General features: G+C 43.4%; 1 protein-coding gene across 1 annotated transcript in view; it reads left to right on the forward strand.

Moving 5' to 3' along the window:
- Positions 1 to 26,514, forward strand: part of ASXL3 (ASXL transcriptional regulator 3) — a 372,418-nt gene that overhangs the window by 198,531 nt on the left and 147,373 nt on the right. Inside the window, 1 exon segment of the mRNA XM_030213960.1 lies at positions 10,438 to 10,559. Within this exon segment, the coding sequence (XP_030069820.1) occupies positions 10,438 to 10,559 (122 nt within the window).

Raw genomic sequence — 26,514 nt, forward strand, 5'->3', positions numbered from 1 at the left:
GGGTAGAACTTGGGATTTGATATACTGCCTTTCTGTGGTACAATCAAAGCGGTTTACATGTAGGTCTGCTTCAGCCATTAAGGCTTGCAGACCTGAAATTGTATTGCCTAGATTATGAGTATTTGCATTGAGAACCTTCCACCTATTTCTCCTTGTTTTGTCTATACTCCATAAAGCCTACCTTGTTTCTGAGTGGTAGTCTTGTGATATCCTCACTGTTATGTTTTTCCCCTATAATTCTTATTTGTTTGTCAGAATGATATCTAAAAACAATTTATTTCCATTTGCCACACACCACCTATGATTGAAACATTTATCAATGTATGATTTGAGTATCTCACCTAGGATTCTTTTTCCTTCCAAAGATGGTTACTGGTCATCGCTAATGTATAATTTTTGTTTCATGGCCCTAGCTGCTAATAAATCTCAAATTCTTCTCTTTACACCAAGCTTTGAACCAAGCTTTGAAACTGTTGATTCAACATAGCTCTTCTTCATTCTTATCATAAGTAGGTAGTACTGGAAATGCTGTGGTCGTTCTCAAGTGTGTAAACCTCTAGATTTTTTTTTTAAACTCCCCCCTCCCCCCAGGCAAAGTTTTAGCCTTGTACTGATTATACTATCACCTTTCCCAGAACAATCCTGTAAAAATACATCGACATCACACTTTTAAATATTAAAACTTTGGTTTGTGTATATATTCATAATGAACAATTTATCCAGGTAAATGGGCTATTTGAAAATTACCAGCCCTTCCAGTAGATAAATGTACGTGCTGATGAACCTTTCATTTGTTGCCCAACTGTCAGGATTTTATTTTGTTTTGACACCGCTACTCTTTGCCACTCTTCACAAATTGCTGCCCTAGGCTACCTGCCTAGCTTGCATAACGATTAAGTTGGGCCTGAATTGCAGTGTACAGCAGGTCTTTTGACCCAAGTGGACTCTGACATTAACTGAGGATTCTGAATGGCATTTGACCTTTTTGTTTTCCTCCATATGTGACCCCCAAGCCTGTAAGAATCATCTTCACAAATGTGCAGGGAAGCCAGCAAACAGTCTACCAGTTTCGAACTCATATTTGCAGGGGCTTATTGAAAACAGGAAATTGAACGGGAATTTCTTCTGTATTTAGACCCATGCTGTTGAAGTAGAGAAGGACAACCAAAATAATTAAAGGAATGGAACTCTGCTCATATGAAGAAAGGCTGAAGAGGTTAGGGCTCCTCAGCGTGGAAAAGTGACAGCTGAAGGGGGAGGTATACAAAATCCTGAGTGGGGTGGAATGACTAAACACAAACTGATTATTTACTGTTTCAAAAAGTTCAAGGACTAGGGGATATTCTAGCAAGTTACATAGCAATACGTTTTAAAAACAAATATTAGAAAATAATCTTTTTCATTCAACGCGTAATTAGCTTCTGAGAAAAGCAGTTAATGTAGTTGGTTTTAAAAAAGGTGTGGACAAATTCCATAAAGCATTATTGAAGCAGACTCAGGGAAAAGCCACTGCTTATCCATGGGGAGAAGTGGCATGGAATCTTGCTACTTATTTTACCAGGTGCTTGTGACTTGGATCGGCCACTGTTACTAGAAGCAGGATGCTGGGCTAGATTTTTTTTTGTTACATTTGTACCCTGCGCTTTCCCACTCATGGCAGGCTCAATGCAGCTTACATGGGGCAGTGGAGGGTTAAGTGACATGCCCAGAGTCACAAGGAGCTGCCTGTGCCTGAAGTGGGAATTGAACTCAGTTCCTCAGTTCCCCAGGATCAAAGTCCACCACCCTAACCACTAGGCCACTCCTCCACTCCCTTTGGTCTGGTCTGTTTTGGCAATTCTTATGTTTTTAGTCTTCAGCTCTGCTGTTCCTTCTCTCTTCTGCTGGCTTTCCTTAAAAGGGGGCAAAAAAGCTTTTATTTTATACAAAGAACAGAAATAAATCAGAGATGAAGCATATGAAAGTTTTGGTAGAGAGCAAAGGTAAGTTATTAGTGAGCTGCTTCACCTTCAGTAGGTCTCTTAGTATGTCCCTTGGAATGATCATTTGGTAGTCCATGGCTGCTCTGAGATGGTCACTATTCCTGGTATCTGGGATCCAGGCAGGTTCTTTAAAACTGGACTCATTAAGAAGAAACTCCATCTTCTTGTGTTCTCTCTCATACACTAAGTTGGGCTATACTGTTCTTTTCATAATATTGAACCAATAATAGGAAGAGACAAATATAATGACTTTAATATGAACAGTTTGAGAAAATTCTGTTGAGATCCTGATCTGCATTATATTAATTATCACTTATGCTGTGTTTCTCAGTTGTCAATATTTGGGTTTTTTAATGTACTTTCTGAGAAGAAGTTTTGAGCTAGTTATGATTTAATTTTAGATCTTTTTTATTATTATTTTATTTTTAAACATTCACAAATTAAATCATGACGATTCTTGATAGTGAAAAGATACAGAAAAAGATAGGTAATGTTAAAGTCATATTACACAAATATATAACAGGCAATATGTGCTCTATTCGATTTTTAGTCCACAATTAAAGAGAGAGAACAAGGTACTACTATTCCATGAAATATATGTTCCACTACTTAAAGTTAGGCAATAGAAGAGAAACTCGGACAATTATATTAATTATGGAGTAGATGAGGATATTACTATTGGCTGCAAAGTTGGAGTTACAGCAGTCCTCGAGTCTGAAAAGGAACTTAAATGAGTAGGATCATAAAAAACATATTTTACTGAATTTACTTTCAATACACATTTACAGGGGAAATTAAGCGAAAACAAACCACCTAATTATACAACCTGGGGGCGAGGTTTTAAGAAGAGGACACCACTTTTGGGTAACTCTGACAATATCTGGAAATACTCTAATCTTATAGTTCATGAAGAGTTCTTCTCTACGATGGAAAAATTGTCTTAGAATCCAGTCTCGATCAGGTTGCAATACAAAAGTCACTATTAAGGTTGTAGGTTTAGAGCCCATCTCATCATCTTGAAACATTTGTGTAAGATTTAAAGTATCAAAAGAAACATCAGCCCCTTCAACAATAGCTTGATTTGTGTTCTTCTTTTTATATGGTGGCAAATATATCTTAGAGACCAGAGGATAAGCTTGTTCAGGAATCCTCAGTGTCTCCGATAAATACTTTATAAAGGTTATAAGAGGAGCAATAGAAGGCATTTTAGGAAAATTTATCAAACGCAAAGTTTTAGCTCTCTGTTGGTTTTCCAATTTTTCAGTCTTATATTGTAATATCATATTTTCTTTAATCAAATTAACCTGAGTTTGTTGAAGAGATCCTATATTACTGATATTGGTTTCAATTTTTTTCTCCATTGTTAATGTTTTTGTTTCCAACATAGAAATGTTTTCTGAAGGAATCTTGGTAAATTGAATCACAGATATTAATTTTTGAGAAAATGAAGTTTCCTGCCCCAAAAGAGCTTCCCAGATAGTATCTAAGGTGATAGTTAATGATTTTGCAAGCAAAAAAGACTTACTGAGAGAAGTAATTTCAGTCACAATTTCACCCGAGGGCTGTCTCTCCTCTGTGGCTCCAGAGTCCACCAAAACACTGACTCTTTCCTGTGCCTCGCCTTTCTGGTTGGAAAAGCCCGACGGGCCAATGCTGTGACCTGACCCCGTACAAGAAACACTCCCTAAGCGTCAATGCAAGGGGTTTCCTGGACTTGTCGCCGCTCCACTGCCAGCATAAGTGGAGGCCTCCGATCGTCGGGGCTGAAAGAGATTTCAGCCTCAAGTTGGGGGAGCGGATCTCCTCCCACCGCTCCCTCCAACAGCGAGGAATCCAGACCCAAAGAGCGTCCAGGCACCTCACAACGGTCCATTGGTCCCACCAAAGGTAACACTGGTACAGCAGGGCCAACACGCTGCTTACCCCTCCTTTTAGGCATAGGGAGCAGAGAAATCAATTTCAATTAATGAGTGAAGGTAGGGAACAGAATCGCCTGGCTACGTTCTCTTCAGTGAGCCATCTTGTTCTCTGGATATCTCTTAATTTTAGATCTTACTCATGAAATGGTTTTCTTAATTGCAATCTGGTAGATAGTCAATGGTCACTATTCCTGGAATCCAGGCAGGTTCTTTAAAACTGGACTCTTAAGAAGAAACTCCATCGTCTTTTGTTTTCTCATATGCTAAGTTGGGCTATACTTTATTTTATTTTTTTTATAATATTGAACCAGTAAATTGGAAGAGGCAAATGTAATGCCTTTAATATGAACAGTTTGAGAAAGTGCCAATCTGCATTATGTTAATATCACTTATGCTATGCTTCTCAGTTGTCAATATTTGGGTGTGGGGGGGGGGGGGGGGTTAATGCACATTCTGGGAAGAACAAGTTTTGAGCTATTTATGATTTAATTTTAGATCTTACTTATGAAATGGTTTTCTTAGTTGCAACCTGGTAGACAGTTAATGGTCCAGCACTGCCTGCCCTGTGCCCACCTCGTTATGCTGTGGATCAGTTAACCTAGGAAGGGTAAAAGGTTAGGGATGCAGTCTCCCTTAAACCACTTACCCTTAAACACTCGAGCTGCATTGAATATGTGCTGGTATTGATTGGTCAACCAAATAGGTTGTTTTATTGGTGTACAAACCGTCCTAATATATTTATTTTATTTTATTTATTTATTTATTGCATTTGTATCCCACATTTTCCCACCTCTTTGCAGGCTCAATGTGGCTTACAATACATCATGAGTGGTGGAAATATATTAGAAAATAGACATTTAGTGTTACAGAAGGATCTTGGGTAACATGATAATGAAAAAGAAAAACATGATAGTAGTATAACAAGTAGATACTATAAGACAATTCTGAATATGTGTGGAGGAGTTGTGTATATTCACATTGGATTATCTTTGTGGTATGCCTTGTTAAAGAGATAGGTCTTCAGTAGTTTGCGGAAGTTCGTTAGTTCGTAGATCTTTTTTAAGTTGCGCGGTAGTGCGTTCCATAACTGTGCACTCAAGTAGGTAAAGTTTGACGCATGTATTAATTTGTATATAGCAATAAGAGTGGTTACTTTTAGTTCTTATTTTATTTTCTGTCATATTTAATACTAGTTAAAAAGGCCCGTTTCCGAAACCAATGAAACGGGCGCTAGCATGTGGCTTTTTTGTGTGTGTGTGTATGTGTCACAGAGTTATTTTGTGTGTGTGTGTGAGGGTGCGGTGTGTGTGCAGGTTGTTGATGTGTGTCTTTTTTTTTTGTTTGTTTGTTTTTTGCTTGGGGGTGGGGGATGTGCTGTGCTGTCCTTGGTCGCTGTTTGCTGCTGCCTGGGTCGCGGGTAATCCTTCCAGCTGGGCTGCAGCTTGTCCTGTTTGCCCACGACCCAGATGGTGACGGGCACGTTGTTTTCCGGCTCCTCTGACTCCATGTCAAGCGATCCCAAATACAGTCTGTGCTATAGGCCCTCTGGCACTCTTCAGTACTGGCATTAGGCATTTAAAAATTTCTCCCCCCTCCCCCCGGTCTATTTTTGAACATACCCACAGCAGGAATATTCTTCTCTCGTTCCAACGGTGGTTCTGTGCTCTCTGTGCTGCACAGATAATGAGCCATTCTGCTGGGGAATGCTCCTCCCTTATTGTCACGTAGTTTCCTCTGATTGGTCCGTCTTACGTTGCCTAGTGTTGCCTGGGAACGGTGTTGTGATGGTCCTTTGTGTTTCAGAATGTTGAGGGTGTTTTTTCTGATTGGTCCGTCATGTGAGGGCAGGGCAGAGAGACATGGTCAGTGTTGTGGCTTCACCACCATGAATCCATGAACCCTTCAGGGAGTGACTGAGTGACTTCAGAACGTTGAGGGTGAGTTTTATTATAGTAGATTTCTTCTGTAGCGTAAGTTGTAAAGTAAATTACAAATTTCTTGTATTAAGAGCACTCTCCCAGTGGTGGTGATAAAAGCTTTAATGTTTATTTTTTGGCCCATCTCAGTCATTTCATTTTGTTCCTTCAATGATAGTAGTTGGTTTTGCAACACATTAATCTCCCTGAGTCACTAGGCAGGCATACAACTGACATTGTGTTAGTCCAGACATAAAGAATTTATTGATTTGATTGCAAATTATTTGTCCCTTATCTGATTATTGTTTGAATTGTCAGTTGAATTTTTGCTGGATGACAGACATTTCCAGGCCAAACCAGTAAGGTGTCAGTCTTGGTGAATACCTTATTAAGGAAGCTCCCCCAGGCTGACTGGATATCAAAGGTTGAGTTTCTGATTTTGTGATAGAAACATGAAATGAGGTCTTTAAAGTTGGCTTCTTTCAGACTTTACCATTGTTTCACACTATAGTTTGGTTTTCTACCTTACTGAGAACTGCTAAATCTGAGTATAGAATTCTAGAAAGACCCTAGTAGGTGTCAGGTGACCATGGAGATAAATGTATCTGGAAAATTAGGTTTTGCCAATATAAAAAGGATGTAGCACATGCGAAAAGGGTTTATTACTCTAAGAAAATTGTATCAAAAAGTAATAGCTTAAGCAGAGCACTGGCTGCAGATTGAATCTCATATCATTTACAAAATTCTAACATTAATGCACAAAATTCACCTTTGAGTCAGCCTCTCTTTCTATCCTGTTATTTAATAACTTACACTGGTGCTCAGACTCTATGCTTCTTAGATCGGAATCTTTTGACAATTCCCTCTTTCCATCATATATTCTTAGATGTATACCAGCACTCTATGTTTAGTATTACAGGCTCTGCTTTGCGGAGTGCCTACTATTCTATTTACATTTGACGTCTTCTCATCAACAATTCAAACAGTCTCTTAAAACCCATCGTTTCCAATTAGCTTTTGATACGTGAAGGGACGTTTTTGATAAGTCTGAATTGAGATGTTTTGCTCATGTCCTAAAAAAAGGTCTATCTTAGAGCCAATTTCAAACAGGAAAACGTCTGGTTTCCCTTTCAAAAATGGCTCAAAGATGGGATGTTTTTGCACAGGTGTCTAAAAATAAGAAAATAAAAAATGGAAGACTCCAAAGGAGGGGTCCCTAGGAGACCAACTGATGCAAAAAAAGAAGAAAAGTCTTGAAGAGCCAAGAGCTTTAAAAACAAAATCAAGGTATATTTTCCAAGGTAGGATGCAGGATGTATTGACAATCTGTGAACCAACACAGGCCGTGTTTCGGCTATAGGCCTTCCTCAGATGTCCTGTCAACTATGCAATTAAGCCAAGGAGAAAATCCGGTCAATTAAAAATAAACTAAAAATAGAACCTAAAGGCTACCTTTTTAGAAATAGCTGTTGAGCATCAATATCATTTTCCTATTTTTAGGATGCTGTTGGCTCGTCGAGAGTTATCTTCTTTTTTTGCATCAGTCGGTCTTCTTGGGACCCCTCCTTTGGAGTCTTCCACTTTTTGTTGATTTGGTTGTGTTCTGTGGAAGTGCCGTTCCCCCCACCTTTTTAAAAATTTTCTAAAAAGAAGAGCCATTTTCCAAACTGAAACATCCAACTTAAGAACACCCAGAAAACAGGTGCAAAAACGTTGTTATCAAGCTCCTAGGCTTCTCCCCCTTCACCTCTACCAAGGCAGAAATGTCCATGGCTGAAACCTTTTCTGTGGGCAACCAATCCATCGGTTCCTCCCCTCCTTTCCCCTCCTGCAGCTCATAATCCTTATGATTAACCTGCCTAAAAAGGTCATGTGACCCCCCCCCCCCCCCTCAGGAACTTGGGAAGTGTAGTCGGGAATTACCTCTCTGGGAAGATCTCGTGCTCTGCTCCTGGGATTCTGGGACTTGTAGTGAGGACTAACCTCCCTAAAGGGTTCATTTGACCTACCCTGGCAAACTAGGAGTTGTAGTCCCAAAGGTCCTCTGGGAAATGACTGGTTTTTGGGCGCCTTTCCCCAAGGATCTCTCTCCCAGGTCTACCATGCTCACCACAACATCAACAAGCAGAAACTCTCTTTAAACATTCAAACAGCACTTTGTCACATTTCTATACATTAGTGTTCAGAAATGTTTGATGAAAGTGCACACTATCTCCTGGATTCTATATATGGTAATCAAAATTGTATGTGCAAATTTAGGCACACGCTCAATTAGTATGCACAATTTAATTGAGTAATGAGCAATTCGTGCCAAATTAATGCCAATTATTGGCATTAATTGGCATCAATTTGAATTTAATCACATATCTTGCTAAACACTGTTCTATAAAGATTTGCACATAAACCTTTTATCGTGCAACTGAAAAGGAGGCTTGGCCATGGGAGGGTCAGGGACGTTCACTACAGAAGTGTGCACTATTACAGAATTTGGGGGTTCCATGCCTAATTTACACATGAGGATTTACATCAAGTTTCAGTTGGTGTAAATCTTCACATCCAAAGTTGGGCACAGATCCCGGTGCTACACGCGATTCTATAAACAACATTCAACTCAGTGCTATTTATAGAATAGATATTGACACTCATTTTTTTTTAGAAAATCTACTCCTATATATTGAAACTAGTCAGAACTGGGCTCAAAACATTCGTTTATTATTGTTTATAAATAGAGCAGTATTACGTTTCTAGATGCTTCATCTTTTGTTTACTGACTCTGAGTGCTTGTCTGTTGATACCACCAGGCTTGCAAGCACTGGGGCAGGGGAAGCAAATCGGTTATCTGTGGACTTTGTAAATCTGTTAGTCCAGTGAGTACAACATTTGGCTGCAATTTTGTATGCCAGGATTGAACTTTTGTTGTTTTCTGTACATTTGACACTTTTTTTTCCTTATACTTAAAAAAAAAATAATAATAATAATAAAACGAAGACTAATACTGGCCATTCCATCTAGACATGCATGGGAATGGCTTTTGGTCTTTGTTGTTCTTTGTTCTCCCTTTCCTCCTGTGTAATGAAAATAAATTGGTGCACCTATAGTTCATAGGTTGGTAATCCAACCCAGGCCACTGGGTATTTGCAACTCCTCATAAAACAAAGAGAGCATTAGTGGGACACTATGAGGGAAGTTCATTATTTTGATTAACTCAATTCGTCAATCTAAAATAGACAGGGCAAAGAAACCTCCAGTAACAGCTCATCTTTTTCATCTAAAAATATATTTTAAAATATCCTCAGATACACTTATCTTTTTCTTTCTTTATTTATTTTTTTTTACTTTGAGGGCTTTATAATTCGTCCTAATACAAATTACTTTCAGGCTAGATACTGCTAGTTCACTAATCCTCTAGTGGGTCTAGCCCTGGCCTTCTGACTCACAGATAGTGCTGTGTATCACTCTACAGACAACCCTGGGTTTGAATCGTGGGCCAAGCATCTGCTCCCCAAAGTCAATCAAGGGTGGGATTACTGTGTGTGGGGGGGGGGGGGGGGGGGGGGAGGGGGGGCGAGATAAAGAATCTCATCCATCAACAGTTTACCAGTGACACCTACAGGTCAGGCATAGGGATTTTGTTAGCTGACAGGCAAATAAATGATCAAAAGCTCCGAGCTGTTTCAAACAGTGCTCTAAAAATAGCACTGGAACAGTGAGGGGCTTTACCACCCCTATGATCAAAGAGAATTGCTTGCAAATTTAAGCACGCAATTCTCTCTGATCATAGGTAGAAGTGCGGGAGGATTGTGCTGAGCATGCGCTCAAATAAATCTTATTTCACTGGTAAATCATAAAGACCAACATCAAAAAAACTAGGAACAGAGTACTGTGTATGTTAAATCACTGTGTAAATAATAATATACTTAAAGAGGAGGAGCTCCCTCATACCTTTGTTTACCCATGTACAAGTCTAGTAAGACCTTTCTTTAGTGGGACATAGCAAACCCTATTGCCAGCTCCGAGCTGACGTAGGGTTTGCCGCGGCCAGCGAGCCAGTCTTTGGCGCGCTGGTCACTGATCATCGGGCATAAATAGGAGTAGCATGCATTTGCATGTAACTTGCGCTAAAGCCCTGTTGTGCATGCTAGTTGCGTTCAGAGCCCATGAGCACATTGTTTCACATGCTCGGGGGCTCTGATCGTAGGGCAGTAGCAAACGCAAGTATGGCGCTAACAGCCTCTAGCGTCTGCATTTGCTTCTGATCATCGGCCCATGAATTCTGGAGGCAGCTGCAGTTTGCGGTATTTGCAGTGGCCGGCCTGAATTTGGGGAGGAACAAACCTATGTAGTTGTGAATAAAGGATCATGATACTGCTGCCCAGTTGGGCATGTTTTGATTGAGCTGGAAGCCCAAAGAAGTAGAAGGAAAGTGCCAAGCCAAAAATATATACATGTAAATATTCGAGCAGGTGTTAGCTGTTAGCAAATACTTTTTCTTATAGACTAATAATAAAAGGAGGGAGCCCCAGGTCAGCAAGAATCAGAAACAAAGAGATATCTGGGATGTCACCTAAAACAACGCAACATGTTTCCTTAAACTGCTTCCCCCTTTTTTTTTATTCTTAGTTTGCCCAAAGCAGGTATGCGAAGAAGCGTCTTCCAATAGAGACTCAGGCTTTACAAATTCTGCAGTGCAAAGCAAGCTCGTGTCTTCCTTCCAGCAGCATACCAAAAAGGCGTTAAAACAAGTAAGAGATTCTCTTTTTTTACCACATTGATTGTTAATAGTTATTGAGATGTTTTTAAGTAAGCTGGGGGGGGGGGGGGGGGAGAACATTTTCAAACATCCAAATATATACAACCCTCTGTACTTCAGCTTTTGGAATTTCTGACATGTTATTTTTAAATTTGGGTCAAAAGAAGACTTTTTACTGCTGACAAAGGGAACAGTATAATACTCATACCCATGGTACGCAAGGCCTCGATTCATCAAATTTTTTTATCATTTATGAAGAGCAAGAGAAAGCCTTAGCGTATCAGGGATTTAAACCTGTTATTAAATTTTTCCAGTTTGTATTGTAATTAAAAACAATGGCATTATTAAACAAAGGAAAAAAGATATCTTAACAAGAGCTAATTCATTTTGGAAAGTTAAGAATTGGCTTTTCCTTATACATTTTTTTAAAATTATGGGGTTCTCAGATGTCAAAATCTCACCTTGAGACAGTTCTTAAAGGCTATATTGGCAGTTAATTTTGTAAACAAGACCTGTTTTCTGAACCTATTAAGCACCAGTTCCTCTGTTTAAAATTGTGATTTAATTTTGTGTTTTCCATGAAATGCTCTCGGAATTCCTTTAAAATTTGATTAAATTCTTTGTAATATTTTTTATATGATAACATCAGCTGGTAAGCAACACACCAAGTCACACCCTATTCTCCAGCCCACATGCCAAAGCCCCCTCCTCTCACTGGGAAAAGCCTTGGGTCCCTGGACCTAACAAAACAATTTGGGTAGGTCCGGGGACTAAGGGCTTTCCCCAGTGCATGAGGAGGGGGCTTTGGCCTGTGGTCAGGCAGCAGCGATCCCACTCATTCGCTGCTTCCCCTGCTGGCTCCTCGGTTCTAAATAGTGGCCACAAACTCTTGCGAGACTACTGTGAGAGGTCACAGCTGCCATTTTGAGCCTCAGACCTGGCATGGGCGGCAGCAGCTGGGGATCGCTGCTACCCGGCCTAATACTCTAAACCACTAGGGCTTCATTGGAGGGGGGGGGGGGGGGTTAGCAAGGAGGTAGAGATGTGCTGTTTTGGAATTATCAAGGAGGGAGAGAGGCATTGCATTGGGAGGGGAGGTAAGGAGTGAGAGAGTTGCATGGGGGGACAAGGAGGGGGAGATGTGCTGCATTGGGGGGGCAAGGAGAGAGAGAGAGATGCTGGACAGCTAGAGATCCAATGAGGGGGGTGAGGAAGAAAGAGGGTGCGGAGAGGGAAAGAGATGCTGGACTTTTGGGGTAGGGGGCAGGACAAGGAAAGAGAGAGGTGCCAGGATCTACAGGGAAAGAAGGAAGAGGGAGAGGTGCTGGTTCTGCAAAGGGTAGACAGAACAGGTGCAAGGGAAGAGAGAGGAACACTTGCTGGACCCCTTGGGGAGAGGAGCAGAGGGAGGGAAAGAGGAAGAGATGCTGGCCAAGAGAGAGAGACAGTAGGAAAGGAAGACAGAGAGAGAGGCTGGCGTGGGGATGAGGGGAGAGGGAGAGGGGAATAGGGACGTAGAGATGGGAGAAGCTCAACATGGTGGGAAGAGAGGGGTCAGATAGAGACACAGAGAGATGATGGATGGTGGACGTGGAGAGAAAAGAAGTGCCAAATGGACAAGGAGACTATGGCAAGCAGTTAAGAGAAGAAAGTAGAAATCAGAGTAGGACCAACACAATAAGAAAACAAAGGTAGAAAAAATACTTTTATTTTCTATTGATTGGAATGTGTCAGTTTTTGGAATGTGCATCTGCCAGAACTAGCATTAGACATGGCTGGGGCCCGCGAGAAAAATCTCACTCATTGGCCTTCAATCTCCAGCATTGGGATGGACAACCCTTGGCGTCTCTGTGGTAAACATATGACTTCGCTATCTGTGGATTCTATACTTTATTCTGTACTAAAGAGCCAAAAATATGGCTGAAAACCCCAATGCTGTCTGTATAAGAAAGGGGGGGGGGGGGTTGGAGGGTTGGAATGATGGTGTTCCAAAAATTGTCCTGATAGCAGCGATATTTGTCTGTAAAAGTTATACTTTTAGGTAAGTCCTACATAATAGCAAGCTAAACTAAATGGGTGACCAGATTATACATATATGCAGCACCACTGCTTATATTTATAGTGACACTGAATATATATATAATTTAAACACTGGCACTAGTGTTTAATACAGCTGCTGTATCAGCTCAGTATTAGGCCCGTTATGTAATAACTACAGTCTGTTCTGTCCATCTTCCTTTACATTTCTCTTTTATTATAAAACTTATTTAGTATTGTCTGGGAAACTCTGACATCTTATGGCAACTCGTGGTACTACAGCCACTAATACAGATTACAGCCAAAGGAGCTCTCACTGGTGAGATTGGTCCCAGCCTGTGGCCAAGAATATTTCACTGCCGGCTGGAGGAAACATGGTTAGGCTCTTTTACATCCATGGAGTTCCTTCTTCTTAGACTTTCAGATTTCAAGGAGGAACCTCCTGCACACCCCCCACTCCCACCCCAACTCCAACTATTCCTCAGACCTGCCCTGGACCCTTATTGGCTTTCCCACTCAGGCAGGGTCTCTAATGCAGCTTTTAAACTAAACGTTTTGCCAATCCCAGCTCTGATGGTCATTTCAGGTTCTGTAGCTTCTCACATTTCCCAGACAGAAGTCAATGTAATATTATTGTAAGAGACTGTCAGTTGTACCTGACTTGAATATCCATGGATATGTAGAGACTTTGGGCTATGTCAAGTTGTTGGGGTGTGGCACTAAAGTGGATCTTGTCAGAGGCAGGAGTACCTTTAGTGTAGGCTGAGGAGAACGGGTGATGTTGAGGTCGGCCACATTGCTAAGGAGTCTGCTTGCATTGGCTGCAGCAGCATCAGCAGTGGACGATGGCAGTACGGGATGTGATGCTATGGTGGTAGCACTGGTAGACGTGAGGGTCACTGTGTTGGGTCCTTTGGAACTACTACTAAATATTTCTAGAGCACTACTAGGGTTATGCAGCGCTGTACAGTTTAACAAAGAAGGACAGTCCCTGCTCAAAGGAGCTTACAATCTAAAGGACGAAATGTCAAGTTGGGGCAGTCTAGCTTTCCTGAATAGAGGTATAGTGGTTAGGTGCCGAAGGCGACATTGAAGAGGTGGGCTTTGAGCAAGGATTTGAAGATGGGCAGGGAGGGGGCCTGGCGTATGGGCTCAGGGAGTTTGTTCCAGGCGTGGGGTGAGGCAGGGCAGAAAGTGCGGAGGCTGCAGTCAGAGTCCCCATGGGAGTGATGGCAGGTATCTTGAGAAATGTCCAGGGTATGGGTGCCTGGCAGCAGGAGAGAGGCATCAAAGAGGGTATGTGAGTGTGACTGGCAGTTGGCTACAGGGTTTCACAGACATAGGCAGTCTGCAGTGTAAAATCAAAGGAAATTGTATTGGTAGAAAATAATTCAAGCAATACAGTCTGTTCCCCTGTCACAGACTCTTTCCAACCCTGGTCAGCAACCCCAATAACATTCACAGAAAATGAAGGCACTCCTTTACCTTTGCAGTCTTCTGTTCCTTCTCATGCAGTCCTCTGAGCTGGGGCCACTCTTTGCTTCCCTGGGCTTTGCTGGGACTCCCCCCACAGGTACTGCAGCCAAGTCAACACTTTAGGGAGAATTCCTTCATTTGGAGCCTCCCTCCTGGAGATCCCTGAACTTGGGATCTCTCTCCTGGAGACCTCTTGCCTCAGAGCCTCACTGGTTCTACACTCTGTCAGGGCATTTAACCTTCCTTCCCTCTGAGCCCCGCCTTCTTCTGACTCAGGACCTGCTTTTGCAGTTTAGCGCCACCTGCTTTAAGGCAGCTAAACTGCATCCTCTTAGCGCCACTTGCTGTAAGGTGGCTAACCTGCACCTTCAGTGAGAGAGTGTTCCTGCCGCTATACTACTTGCTCCCTCACAAGGTGAAAGAGGAGTTTGGTGGGGTTTAGGGGAATATGAAAGAGAGACTCAATTTAGGATTGTAAGCTCTTTGAGCAGGGACTGTCTTTCTTCTATGTTTGTGCAGCGCTGCATACGCTTTGTAGCACTATAGAAATGCTAAATAGTAGTAGTAGTAGTAGAAGGATTAGAATGCATTGACTCTGTGATAGTAGGTAGGAATTGGTGCAAGAATGGGTATGAGAGAAGGAATTGTTGCCAGGGAGGAGTGTCTATTTGAGAAAGTATAAAGAATAGGAGGTGAAAGAGAGTACACTGGTTCAGAGTTGGAGAAAAGAAAGAGGACTAGGGGTAGAGGTGAAAGCAAGAATAGGACTGAAGCTGAGGAAGCAGCATATTCCCCCCCAACTCCCTGATTCTGCCCCAATCCTGATGATTTCTGCCTTTCCAATCTGAATCCTCCCTTGAAGTTTGGATTCTGAAAAATCTTCTTATGATACTACCATGTTATTTCACTATCATGTACCCAAAACACTTCTGCGATTACTAAATGTATACTTCCTCATGTATTCCCACTATTCATGATGTATTGTAAGCCACACTGAGCCTACAAAGAGGTGGGAAAATGTGGGATATAAATGCAATAAATAAATAACTTGATATTCTCAGTCCAATAGTCAGCCAGTGGCTTTGAATATCCACCCATCTGTATTTACAGAGGTATTGTTGAAACAAAGATATTACTGTAGGTTTCAGCTAGTAAACAGTTCGTACAAAGCTGAAGGAAGTGACTTAATTAATTCCAAAAGCTGCAGTGTTAAATAGTTCTTAGGCTAACAGAGGGTTCATCTCTACCTAGCATTTTGCTAGTTTTCTTTCAATAAATTTTATTTTTGAAAGGTTTACCATAACGCTTTCCTGTCTATTATATAAACAAAGCAGATAACCTGCTCTCATGGTGCCTGTATGCTAAGAAAATAAATAATGTTTGAAAAATTTAAAATATGCCCTGTTCTGTATGTAAAATCTGCAAAAGCATAACTAAAGCTGGGGCATTTGTGGAAAAAAGAACCACTGAGCTTGGTTATTATAACTAAAAGAATACATAGTAACATAGTAAATACGGCAGAAAAAGACCTGCAATGTCCATCCAGTCTGCCCAACAAGATAAACTCATATATGCTACTTTTTGTGTATACCCTACTTTGATTTGTACCTGTCCTCTTCAGGACACAGACCGTATATCTGCCCAGCACTATCCCCGCCTCCCAAATACCAGCCCCGCCTCCCACTATCGGCTCAGGCACAGACCGTATAAATCTGCCCAGCACTATCCCCGTCTCCCAACCACCAGCCCCGCCTCCCACCACCGGCTCTGCCACCCAATCTCGGCTAAGCTCCTGAGGATCCATTCCTTCTGCACAGGATTCCTTTATGTTTATCCCACGCATGTTTGAATTTTGTTACCGTTTTCATTTCCACCACCTCCCGCGGGAGGGCATTCCAAGCATCGACTACTCTCTCCTTGAAAAAATACTTCCTGGCATTTTTCTTGAGTCTGCCCCCCTTCAATCTCATTTCATGTCCTCTCATTCTACCGCCTTCGCTTTTCCGGAAAAGGTTCATTTGCGGATTAATACCTTTCAAATATTTGAACGTCTGTATCATATCACCCCTGTTTCTCCTTTCCTCCAGAGTATACATGTTTAGGTCCGCAAGTCTCTCCTCATACGTCTTGTAACGCAAATCCCATACCATTCTCGTAGCCTTTCTTTGCACCGCTTCAATTCTTTTTACATCCTTAGCAAGATACGGCCTCCAAACTAAACACAATACTCCAGTTGGGGCCTCACCAACGACTTATACAGGGGCATCAACACCCCCTTTCTTCTGCTGGTCACACCTCTCTCTATACAGCCAAACAACCTTCTAGCTACCTAATTCTATTAGATGTTTAATCCACGGTTGATAAAAAGAGCAGTTTTAACTCTTCAAACTTTTTCAAAATTATGGGGCCTTTTTACTTAGGCATGGTAGGGTCATGGGATAGGAGGAAATGTCCTATTGTGGATTAAAAACTGGTAGAAGGATAGGAAACAGAGAGTGGGGTTAAATGGGCAGTATTCACAATGGAGAAGGGTAGTTAGTGGGGTTCCTCAGGGGTCTGTGCTAGGACCGCTGCTTTTTAATATGTTTATAAATGATTTAGAGATGGGAGTAACTACCGAGGTAATTAAATTTGCTGATGACACAAAGTTATTCAAAGTCGTTAACTCGCGACAGGATAGTGAAAAATTACAGAAAGACTTTACAAGACTGGGAGACTGGGCGGCTAAATGGCAGATGACGTTTAATGTGAGCAAGTGCAAGGTGATGCATGTGGGGAAAAAAGAACCCGAATTATAGCTACGTCATGCAAGGTTCCACGTTAGGAGTTACGGACCAAGAAAGGGATCTGGGTGTTGTCGTCGATAATACACTGAAACCTTCGCTCAGTGTCCTGCTGCAGCTAGAAAAGCGAATAGAATGTTGGGTATTATTAGGAAAGGTATGGAAAAAAGGTGTGAGGATGTTATAATGCTGTTGTATCGCTCCATGGTGCGACCGCAGCTTGAGTATTGTGTTCAATTCTGGTCGCCGCATCTCAAGAAAGATATAGTAGAATTGGAAAAGGTGCAGCGAAGGGCGACTAAAATGATAGCGGGGATGGGATGACTTCCCTATGAAGAAAGACTAAGGAGGCTAGGGCTTTTCAGCTTGGAGAAGAGACGGCTGAGGGGAGACATGATAGAGGTATATAAAATAATGAGTGGAGTGGAACAGGTGGATGTGAAGCATCTGTTCACGCTTTCCAAAAATACTAGGACTAGGGGGCATATGATGAAACTACAGTAAATTTAAAACAAATAGGAGAAAATTTTTCTTCACCCAACGCATAACTAAACTCTAGAATTCGTTGCCAGAGAATGTGGTGAAGGCGGTTAGCTTAGCAGAGTTTAAAAAGGGGTTAGACGGTTTCCTAAAGGACAAGGCCATAAACCACTACTAAATGGACTTGGGAAAAATCCACAATTCCAGGAATAACATGTATAGAATGTTTGTACGTTTGGGAAGCTTGCCAGGTGCCCTTGGCCTGGATTGGCCGCTGTCGTGGACAGGATGCTGGGCTCGATGGATCCTTGGTCTTTTCCCAGTGTGGCATTACTTATGTACTTATGGTAGGCCTAACGTGAGACGCGCTGAGGTGTCCCATGGTAGTTTCCTGCCGATTGCACGCTAATCCCACACTGGAAATTTTTTATTTTCCAATGTGGGAGGCGTGCCCATGGGCGGAAAGTAGGTGTCCCTGCTCTAATCAGGTAGTGTGGGCATTTTACCGCTTGCTATCTGATTAGCACAGGATCCTTTACCGCCTCCTAAATGGTTGTAAGAGATCCCGCAGTAATGGCCATGCAGTATAGGGAAATTAACGCATGGCTATTACAGAAAAATATGCCAAGGTGGCCATTTTACCACTGCACTAATTGTGGCCACAGTATATGAAAATCTACGTGCTGACACCAGCGCTAGCCACTTCTTTACAGTACTTGGTAAAAGGACCCCTATATCCTTAAAACAATGATGACAAAAGGCATGGATAGTAATTATTTTCATAGGGGTAGAGTCTGCTTTCTGATGTGTTCAATTGGATGACAGTTTTTGGGGGAGATTATAGGGTATTTCTGGGAAGGTTTAGTTTGTTTTATAAGCAACACCGAATATTTGTTTGACATTTTCTCTAATGGTTAGGTTTATTAAGCAGAAGTCTGTCTTTTAGGAATGCTTATGATAGCAACATGCAGATCAGTTGGAGAGCTGCACAAATGTCACAAAATTATTTTCAGTTTTGAAAAGATAATGAGGTTTTTGTGCTTCAGTGACAGCTGTGGTATGGCTTTGAAGCAGTAGGGGTCCAGTTTCAAAAGTGTTTAGTGTAAATCCAAAATGGAAGAAATCTTTTAGAAAACAGAATTTAGAATGTTTTTTATGTTCATTGGTAAAATTTTTGCCTTCACTGCACGAAGCAAACTTCTAAACTTAGAAATTCCAGTATAATTAAAGCAGGCTTCTTATTACTGTACAAAATGGAAGTTTGTGTTACTACTACTACTTAACATTTCTAAAGCGCTACTAGGGTTACGCAGCGCTGTACAATTTAACATAAATGGACAGTCCCTGCTCAAGGAGCTTACAATCTAAAGGACAAATGTACAGTCGATCAAGTAGGGGCAGTCAAATTGGGGCAGTCTAGATTTCATGAAAGGTATAAAGGTTAGGTGCCGAAAGCAACATTGAAGATGCGGGCTCTGAGCAAGGATTTGAAGATGGGTAGGGAGGGGGCTAGGCGTAAGGGCTCAGGAACTTTATTCCAAGCATAGGGTGAGGCGAGGCAGAATGGGCGGAGCCTGGAGTTGGCAGTGGTGGAGAAGGGTACTGAGAGGAGGGATTTGTCCTGTGAGCAGAGGCTTCGGGCGGGAACGTAAGGGGAGATGAGGGTAGAGCGGTAATGAGGGGCTGCAGACTGAGTGCATTTGTAGGTGAGAAGGAGAAGCTTGAACTGTATGTGGTATCTGATCGGAAGCCAGTGAAGTGACCTGAGGAGAGGGGTGATATGAGTATATTGGTTCAGGCGGAATATAAGACGTGCAGCAGAGTTCTGAACGGATTGAAGGGGGGATAGATGGTTAAGTGGGAGGCCAGTGAGGAGTAGGTTGCAGTAGTCAAGGCGAGAGGTAATGAGAGCGTGGATGAGAGTTCGGGTGGTGTGCTCAGAGAGGAAAGGGCGAATTTTGCTGATGTTAAAGAGGAAGAAGCGTCAGGTCTTGGCTGTCTGCTGGATATGCGCAGAGAAGGAGAGGGAGGAGTTGAAGATGACTCCGAGGTTGCGGGCGGATGAGACGGGGAGGATGAGGGTGTTATCAACTGAGATCGAGAGAGGAGGAATAGGAGAAGTGGGTTTTGGTGGAAAGACGATAAGCTCGGTCTTGGCCATGTTCAGTTTCAGGTGGCGGTTGGACATCAATGCAGCAATGTCGGATAAGCAGGCCGATACCATGGTCTGGGTCTCCGTGGTGATGTCTGGTGTGGAGAGATACAGCTGGGTGTCATCAGCATAAACATGATACTGGAAACCATGAGATGAGATCAGTGAGCCCAGGGAAGAGGTGTAGATTGAAAAAAGAAGGGGTCCAAGGACAGATCCCTGGGGAACTCCAACAGAGTGGGATGGGGGTGGAGGAAGATCCATGAGAGTGTACTCTGAAGGTGCGATGGGAGAGATAGGAGGAGAACCAGGAGAGGACAGAGCCCTCGAACCCAAAAGAGGACAGTTCTACCATTTGGCTTTAATGGCTAGTGTTCTTATCTGTCCTTCTGTCTGTCTGGGGACAAAATAACTCTGAAAGTTGAATGGAATAGGATGAAACAGGGCATGTAGGGAAACAGGTAAAAAAAATATCAAAAGTGACTTTTTCCCCTACCACCCAAATTATATCAGGTGATAAACATAAGGTGACTGTAAACAAATATCAAACATTTTTAATATTTAACTTAAAAAAAATATCTCCACACCTATATATCAACAAATGTTTTCAAACATGTGGAAAATATATAGTGTCCTTAAAACGCAATTGGAACACAAGTGAAAAAAGTGCACTTATCTTTACAGTGGGGGAAATAAGTATTTGATCCCTTGCTGATTTTGTAAGTTTGCCCACTGACAAAGACATGAGCAGCCCATAATTGAAGGGTAGGTTATTGGTAACAGTGAGAGATAGCACATCACAAATTAAATCCGGAAAATCACATTGTGGAAAGTATATGAATTTATTTGCATTCTGCAGAGGGAAATAAGTATTTGATCCCCCACCAACCAGTAAGAGATCTGGCCCCTACAGACCAGGTAGATGCTCCAAATCAACTCGTTACCTGCATGACAGACAGCTGTCGGCAATGGTCACCTGTATGAAAGACACCTGTCCACAGACTCAGTGAATCAGTCAGACTCTAACCTCTACAAAATGGCCAAGAGCAAGGAGCTGTCTAAGGATGTCAGGGACAAGATCATACACCTGCACAAGGCTGGAATGAGCTACAAAACCATCAGTAAGACGCTGGGCGAGAAGGAGACAACTGTTGGTGCCATAGTAAGAAAATGGAAGAAGTACAAAATGACTGTCAATCGACAAAGATCTGGGGCTCCACGCAAAATCTCACCTCGTGGGGTATCCTTGATCATGAGGAAGGTTAGAAATCAGCCTACAACTACAAGGGGGGAACTTGTCAATGATCTCAAGGCAGCTGGGACCACTGTCACCACGAAAACCATTGGTAACACATTACGACATAACGGATTGCAATCCTGCAGTGCCCGCAAGGTCCCCCTGCTCCGGAAGGCACATGTGACGGCCCGTCTGAAGTTTGCCAGTGAACACCTGGATGATGCCGAGAGTGATTGGGAGAAGGTGCTGTGGTCAGATGAGACAAAAATTGAGCTCTTTGGCATGAACTCAACTCGCCGTGTTTGGAGGAAGAGAAATGCTGCCTATGACCCAAAGAACACCGTCCCCACTGTCAAGCATGGAGGTGGAAATGTTATGTTTTGGGGGTGTTTCTCTGCTAAGGGCACAGGACTACTTTACCGCATCAATGGGAGAATGGATGGGGCCATGTACCGTACAATTCTGAGTGACAACCTCCTTCCCTCCGCCAGGGCCTTAAAAATGGGTCGTGGCTGGGTCTTCCAGCACGACAATGACCCAAAACATACAGCCAAGGCAACAAAGGAGTGGCTCAGGAAGAAGCACATTAGGGTCATGGAGTGGCCTAGCCAGTCACCAGACCTTAATCCCATTGAAAACTTATGGAGGGAGCTGAAGCTGCGAGTTGCCAAGCGACAGCCCAGAACTCTTAATGATTTAGAGATGATCTGCAAAGAGGAGTGGACCAAAATTCCTCCTGACATGTGTGCAAACCTCATCATCAACTACAGAAGACGTCTGACCGCTGTGCTTGCCAACAAGGGTTTTGCCACCAAGTATTAGGTCTTGTTTGCCAGAGGGATTAAATACTTATTTCCCTCTGCAGAATGCAAATAAATTCATATACTTTCCACAATGTGATTTTCCGGATTTAATTTGTGATGTGCTATCTCTCACTGTTACCAATAACCTACCCTTCAATTATGGGCTGCTCATGTCTTTGTCAGTGGGCAAACTTACAAAATCAGCAAGGGATCAAATACTTATTTCCCCCACTGTATGTTGAAAGTCAGACCCCGTTGCTAGTGTTTCAGTATCTTGGTGCCTGTGTCAAGGGGACTTATGAAACAATCTTGTGAAATTTCAGTCTTAAACTACCTGGGAATACACTAAAGAAGCATTAGTAACAAATATTTATTCACCAGCCTTTAAAGATTGTTCTTGAAAAAACTCACTTAGGCGTCCTTTTACTAAGCTGCAGTAAAAAGTGGTTTTAGCAAGCTCTTATGTAGTTCATTCCTGTGCTCTAAGGCCAATTTTACCGCAGCCATCAAACCCCCCAATATCCTAGGGCCCTGTTTACTAAGGTGCGTTAGTGTTTTTATCGCGCCTACACTTAGCGCGCATGCTAACAATGTAGGCGCCTATAGGGACATTGTAGGCACATGCATGGTTAACGCACATTAAAAACATTAACACGCCTATAATGCTGCTTAGTAAACAGGGCCCCTAGTTTTAGTTTTTTTTTTAAGTAATGGCTGTGTGCTTAATGTTGCCATTAGCACACAGCCATTTTTAAAAATTACTGTGGAAGCACTTCACCTCCATCTACTTTGTAGGCGGTAAGGGCTCCCGCATTATCTGTGCGCTAACCAATTTGCGCACCATAATGTACTGACTGGTTAGTGCAGGAATGCCCACTCTGTCTGCCCCTGACACACCCCCTCAAAAAAAATAAATGTATTTAGCACATGGGTAGTGCAGGCACATGACAAAATTAACATGGAACGCTTTAATGCATCCCATTTTAGGCGTACTCTAGCACCTAACACAGCTTAGTAAAAGCACCTCTTAATTGCCAAAATGGCCACTTTCAGATTACAACTCCTTGATCTGTGGACCATGCACATAAAAAGGACCTTCTTAGTTAACAAATGTCAGTCATGTGAGGTCACAGTGATGTCGACAAACTGACCAGTCAATTTCCTTATTAAGTCCAAATGGAGCTATGGTATAATATTTATAAATTAAATCCTGTTCACAGCATAAAATAAGGGCATTCAAATAACCACCCCATTTTGACAGAGTATATTATTCAAGTACTGTGTCATAGACCTTGAAAATCATGCCAAGACTACAAACAATGGCTAACCAAAGGCATTTTCAAGTCTTTATTTCTTAATGCAGCTTTTATGGTCAATAATATGCATCTTCACTGGACCATTGTATGCTAACTGACAGGGTCAAAAGATCAAATAGATAACTCTCAGTTGATATTCTCTGACCATTTATGGAAAATTCAGTATGCAGAAAAACACAAATCATACATCGTCCACAAGGTGAATGTCCATTGGTTGATGCTGTATACTGAAGATAGAATTGAATAATCCAAAAGTTGTAAAGATTTTGGTTACATACTTAGAACAGGCCAATGCTTGTTAATAATGCACCGAATTGTACGAATACCTGATGAATAAGCAAACAGTTCACTCTTCTCGTGGACATGCATATGGTTGTAAGAGCAAATCATGGTTCATATCCCTGGCTCGCTTGAGAGCTCTTTTGATCACCCTTCTAGGATAAACTTGCTGTGCAAACCTTCCCGTGAGCTCCTTCGCTTGGTCATGAAAATCTTCCAAAGAAGAACATAAATGTCACTGGCTTCCAATCAGATACCGCATACAGTTCAAGCTTCTCCTTCTTACCTACAAATGCACTCAGTCTACAGCCCCTCATTACCTCTCTACCCTCATTTCCCCTTACGTTCCCGACCGTAACCTCCGCTCAGAGGACAAATCCCTCCTCTCAGTACCCTTCTCCAACACCGCCAACTCCAGGCTGCGCTCATTCTGCCTCGCCTCACCCTATGCTTGGAACAACCTTCCTGAGCCCTTACGCCAAGCCCCCTCCCTACCCATCTTCAAATCTTTGCTCAGAGCCCACCTCTTCAATGTTGCTTTCGGCACCTAACCTTTATACTTTTCAGGAAATCTAGACTGACCCATTTTGACTGACTGTACATTTGTCCTTTAGATTGTAAGCTCCTTGAGCAGGGACTGTCCTTCTATGTTAAATTGTACAGCGCTGCGTAACCCTAGTAGCGCTTTAGAAATGTCAAGTAGTAGTAGTACTTGCAAAAAAGGCAATTCATTAGAGGAGGCCTCAAAAACTTTTGTAGGATCTAGGAGCCAGCCCAAAACTCTACGAGCTAAACTCTGAACTCAGAATTATTTAGCACAATTATAAATCACACATTCACAATCTGTTCATTGTGATATATAGCAAGCTATATATTACAGCAGTAGGGAAGAAGTGAATAACGGGCTACTGCTCTTCTTCATTGCGCACTAACCCACAGTGTATCAGGCAAGGGAGAGAGGCTTTAGATTGCAGTTCCTGAGGCAATGGGAGAAAGGCCAAAGTTCCAGCTGAAGTTAGAACATAGTAACATAGTAGATGACGGCAGAAAAAGACCTGCACGGTCCATCTAGTCTGCCCAACAATTTAAACTCATATGTGCTACTTTATGTGTATACCTGACCTTGATTTGTTTCTGCCATTTTCAGGGCACAGACCGTGGAAGTATGCCCAGAACAAGGCCCACCTCCCAACCACCAGCCCCGCCTCCCCCCACCGGCTCTGCCTTTCTCCATTGCCCACCTGCCCTAGCAGTTGCAGGTTCTAAACCCTTCCCATTGCTCATCTACCTGCTCCCAGCAGCTGCAGCTTAAAACCTCTCATCACCTACTCAGCTACCTCATCATCAGCCTTGATGTCGCATCCCTGCCCCTAGGAGTAGCTTATCTGTATCGCTGTTCTCCCTCACAAGCAGTAGTCTGCCTCAATCCCTCTTGCCCTTCCACCCCCACCCCAATCCAGAGTAGCCTCTCTCACTCTTCTTTTCTGCCCCCCCCCCCCCCAAAAAAAAAGAACCAAACTTTAACATTTTAATTTGATCTTACCAGAGTGGCTGCTGGAGAATCTCCTCCTCATCAACAATGTTACTTATAGGCTGATTCTACTCCATGTGGACTGCCTTTACAGGATGGACAGTCCTCCCCCTCTTCCTGTCCTCCAGCAATGCCTCCACTAGTTCTAGCTCCACACACACACACACACACACACACACACACACACACACATACATCCCCCATGGCTCTCTCCCTTCTTACTGCATTCACCCCACCCCCATCACCCCCATCACCACTGCATGATCAGACACTTAGCTCTCTGTTCCACTCCCCTTACCACCTTGATACACAGATGTCTAGGTCTATCCCTCTCCTCTCCCCTAACTTCACAAACACCCAACGTTTTCCTCTTATTCCTCACCCCCCCCCCCCCACCATGGCGGCACAGAGGCACAGACACCCAACTATCTCTCTTTTCCCCCACTGTAGCACATAGACCCAGATATCTAGCATGCTCTCTCTCTCCCACCTGACCCCTGCAGCACATAGACACCCAACTCTCACTCCCTCCCACAGCACACAGACACCCAGTGCTCTCTCTCCCCTAACCCCTGCAGCACCAGACACCCAAATCCCCCACCCCCTCAGCAACATGGGCACCCTGCTTTTGCTCCCTTCCACTGCTCACCCACCCCCCACCCCCGCAGCAATGCAAGCATCCTGCTTTCACTTCCTTCCCCTTCCCTGCAACAATGCAGGCATCCTGCTTCCACTCCCATCCTCACCCCGCTTCCACTCCTGCCCTCACCCCGCACTAATACAGGCATCCTGCTTTCACTGTCTCCAAACATCCCCTCCTCCACAGCAATGCAGGCACCCAGCTCTCATTCCCTTCTAACCCTCAGCAATACAAGCACCCTGCACACCCCCCCCCCCCCCACCGAGGTAGAGAAAGACACCCAGCTCCATCTTCTCCCCCTTTCAGCACACAACACCCAGCACCAGGGCCGCCGAGAGGGGGAGGCAGGGGAGGGCAAAATTCCCTGGGCCCAGGCCTCCAAGGGGGGGCCTCTGGGTCAGGCCGCCGGTGCTGCAGTCCTTGGTCTCACCTGCCTGCCTCCTCGGCTCCGGGCCCCCTGCATTCAAAGCAGCAGTCGCAGATCGTCTCTCTTCTGGCCTTCCCTCCCTGTGTCCCACCCTCACAGAAACTAGAAGTTAAATCACACGAGAGCGGGACACAGGGAGGGAAGGCCAGAAGAGACGCAATCTGCGACTGCCGCTTTGAATGAAGGGGGCCCGGAGCCGTGGAGGTAGGCAGGTGAGACCGCGGACTGCAGCGGCAGGGGGAGCGACAGGGGGCGGCAGCGTCGGGGGGGTCCGGCCTAGTCTCTCGGCAGCCCTGCCCAGCACTATTCACTCCCTCCCCCCTCCCGGTTTACCGTAGAGATATGCGGAAGGAAAGGAGGGCAGCTGCTTATCAGGCAGCAGCTCCTCTTCTGAAGCCTGGTTGCTGAAAGTAGAACTGAACTGCTTGGTTCAAGTTTTACTTTCAACATCCGAGCTTCGGAAGAGGAGGCTTCTGCCTGACACACAGCTGTTCTCCTTTTGTTCTGTGTGTCTCTACAGCTGGGCTGGGCCAGGTGGGTGGGGGATGGAGGAGAGAGAGATATTATGCCTGTACGTGTATGCATACACGTGCATCAGAGGTTTCACAGTGGAAGGTAGAGCGAAGAGGACATCCTGCTGCTGTAGCAGAACTGCCTTCCATCTTGTTTTCTGCTGGCAAAACCTAGGCGCCAGGTCCAGTTTTTCTATCACCATGGCGTCATAGTACCTGGGGTTTGTCAAGCCCTATCTTTGAGATCAAAAAGCTTCTTCTCACACATTGTCCA

This window comes from Microcaecilia unicolor, chromosome 1 (genome assembly GCF_901765095.1).
Source record: "Microcaecilia unicolor chromosome 1, aMicUni1.1, whole genome shotgun sequence".
Classification (NCBI taxonomy): Eukaryota; Metazoa; Chordata; class Amphibia; order Gymnophiona; family Siphonopidae; genus Microcaecilia; species Microcaecilia unicolor.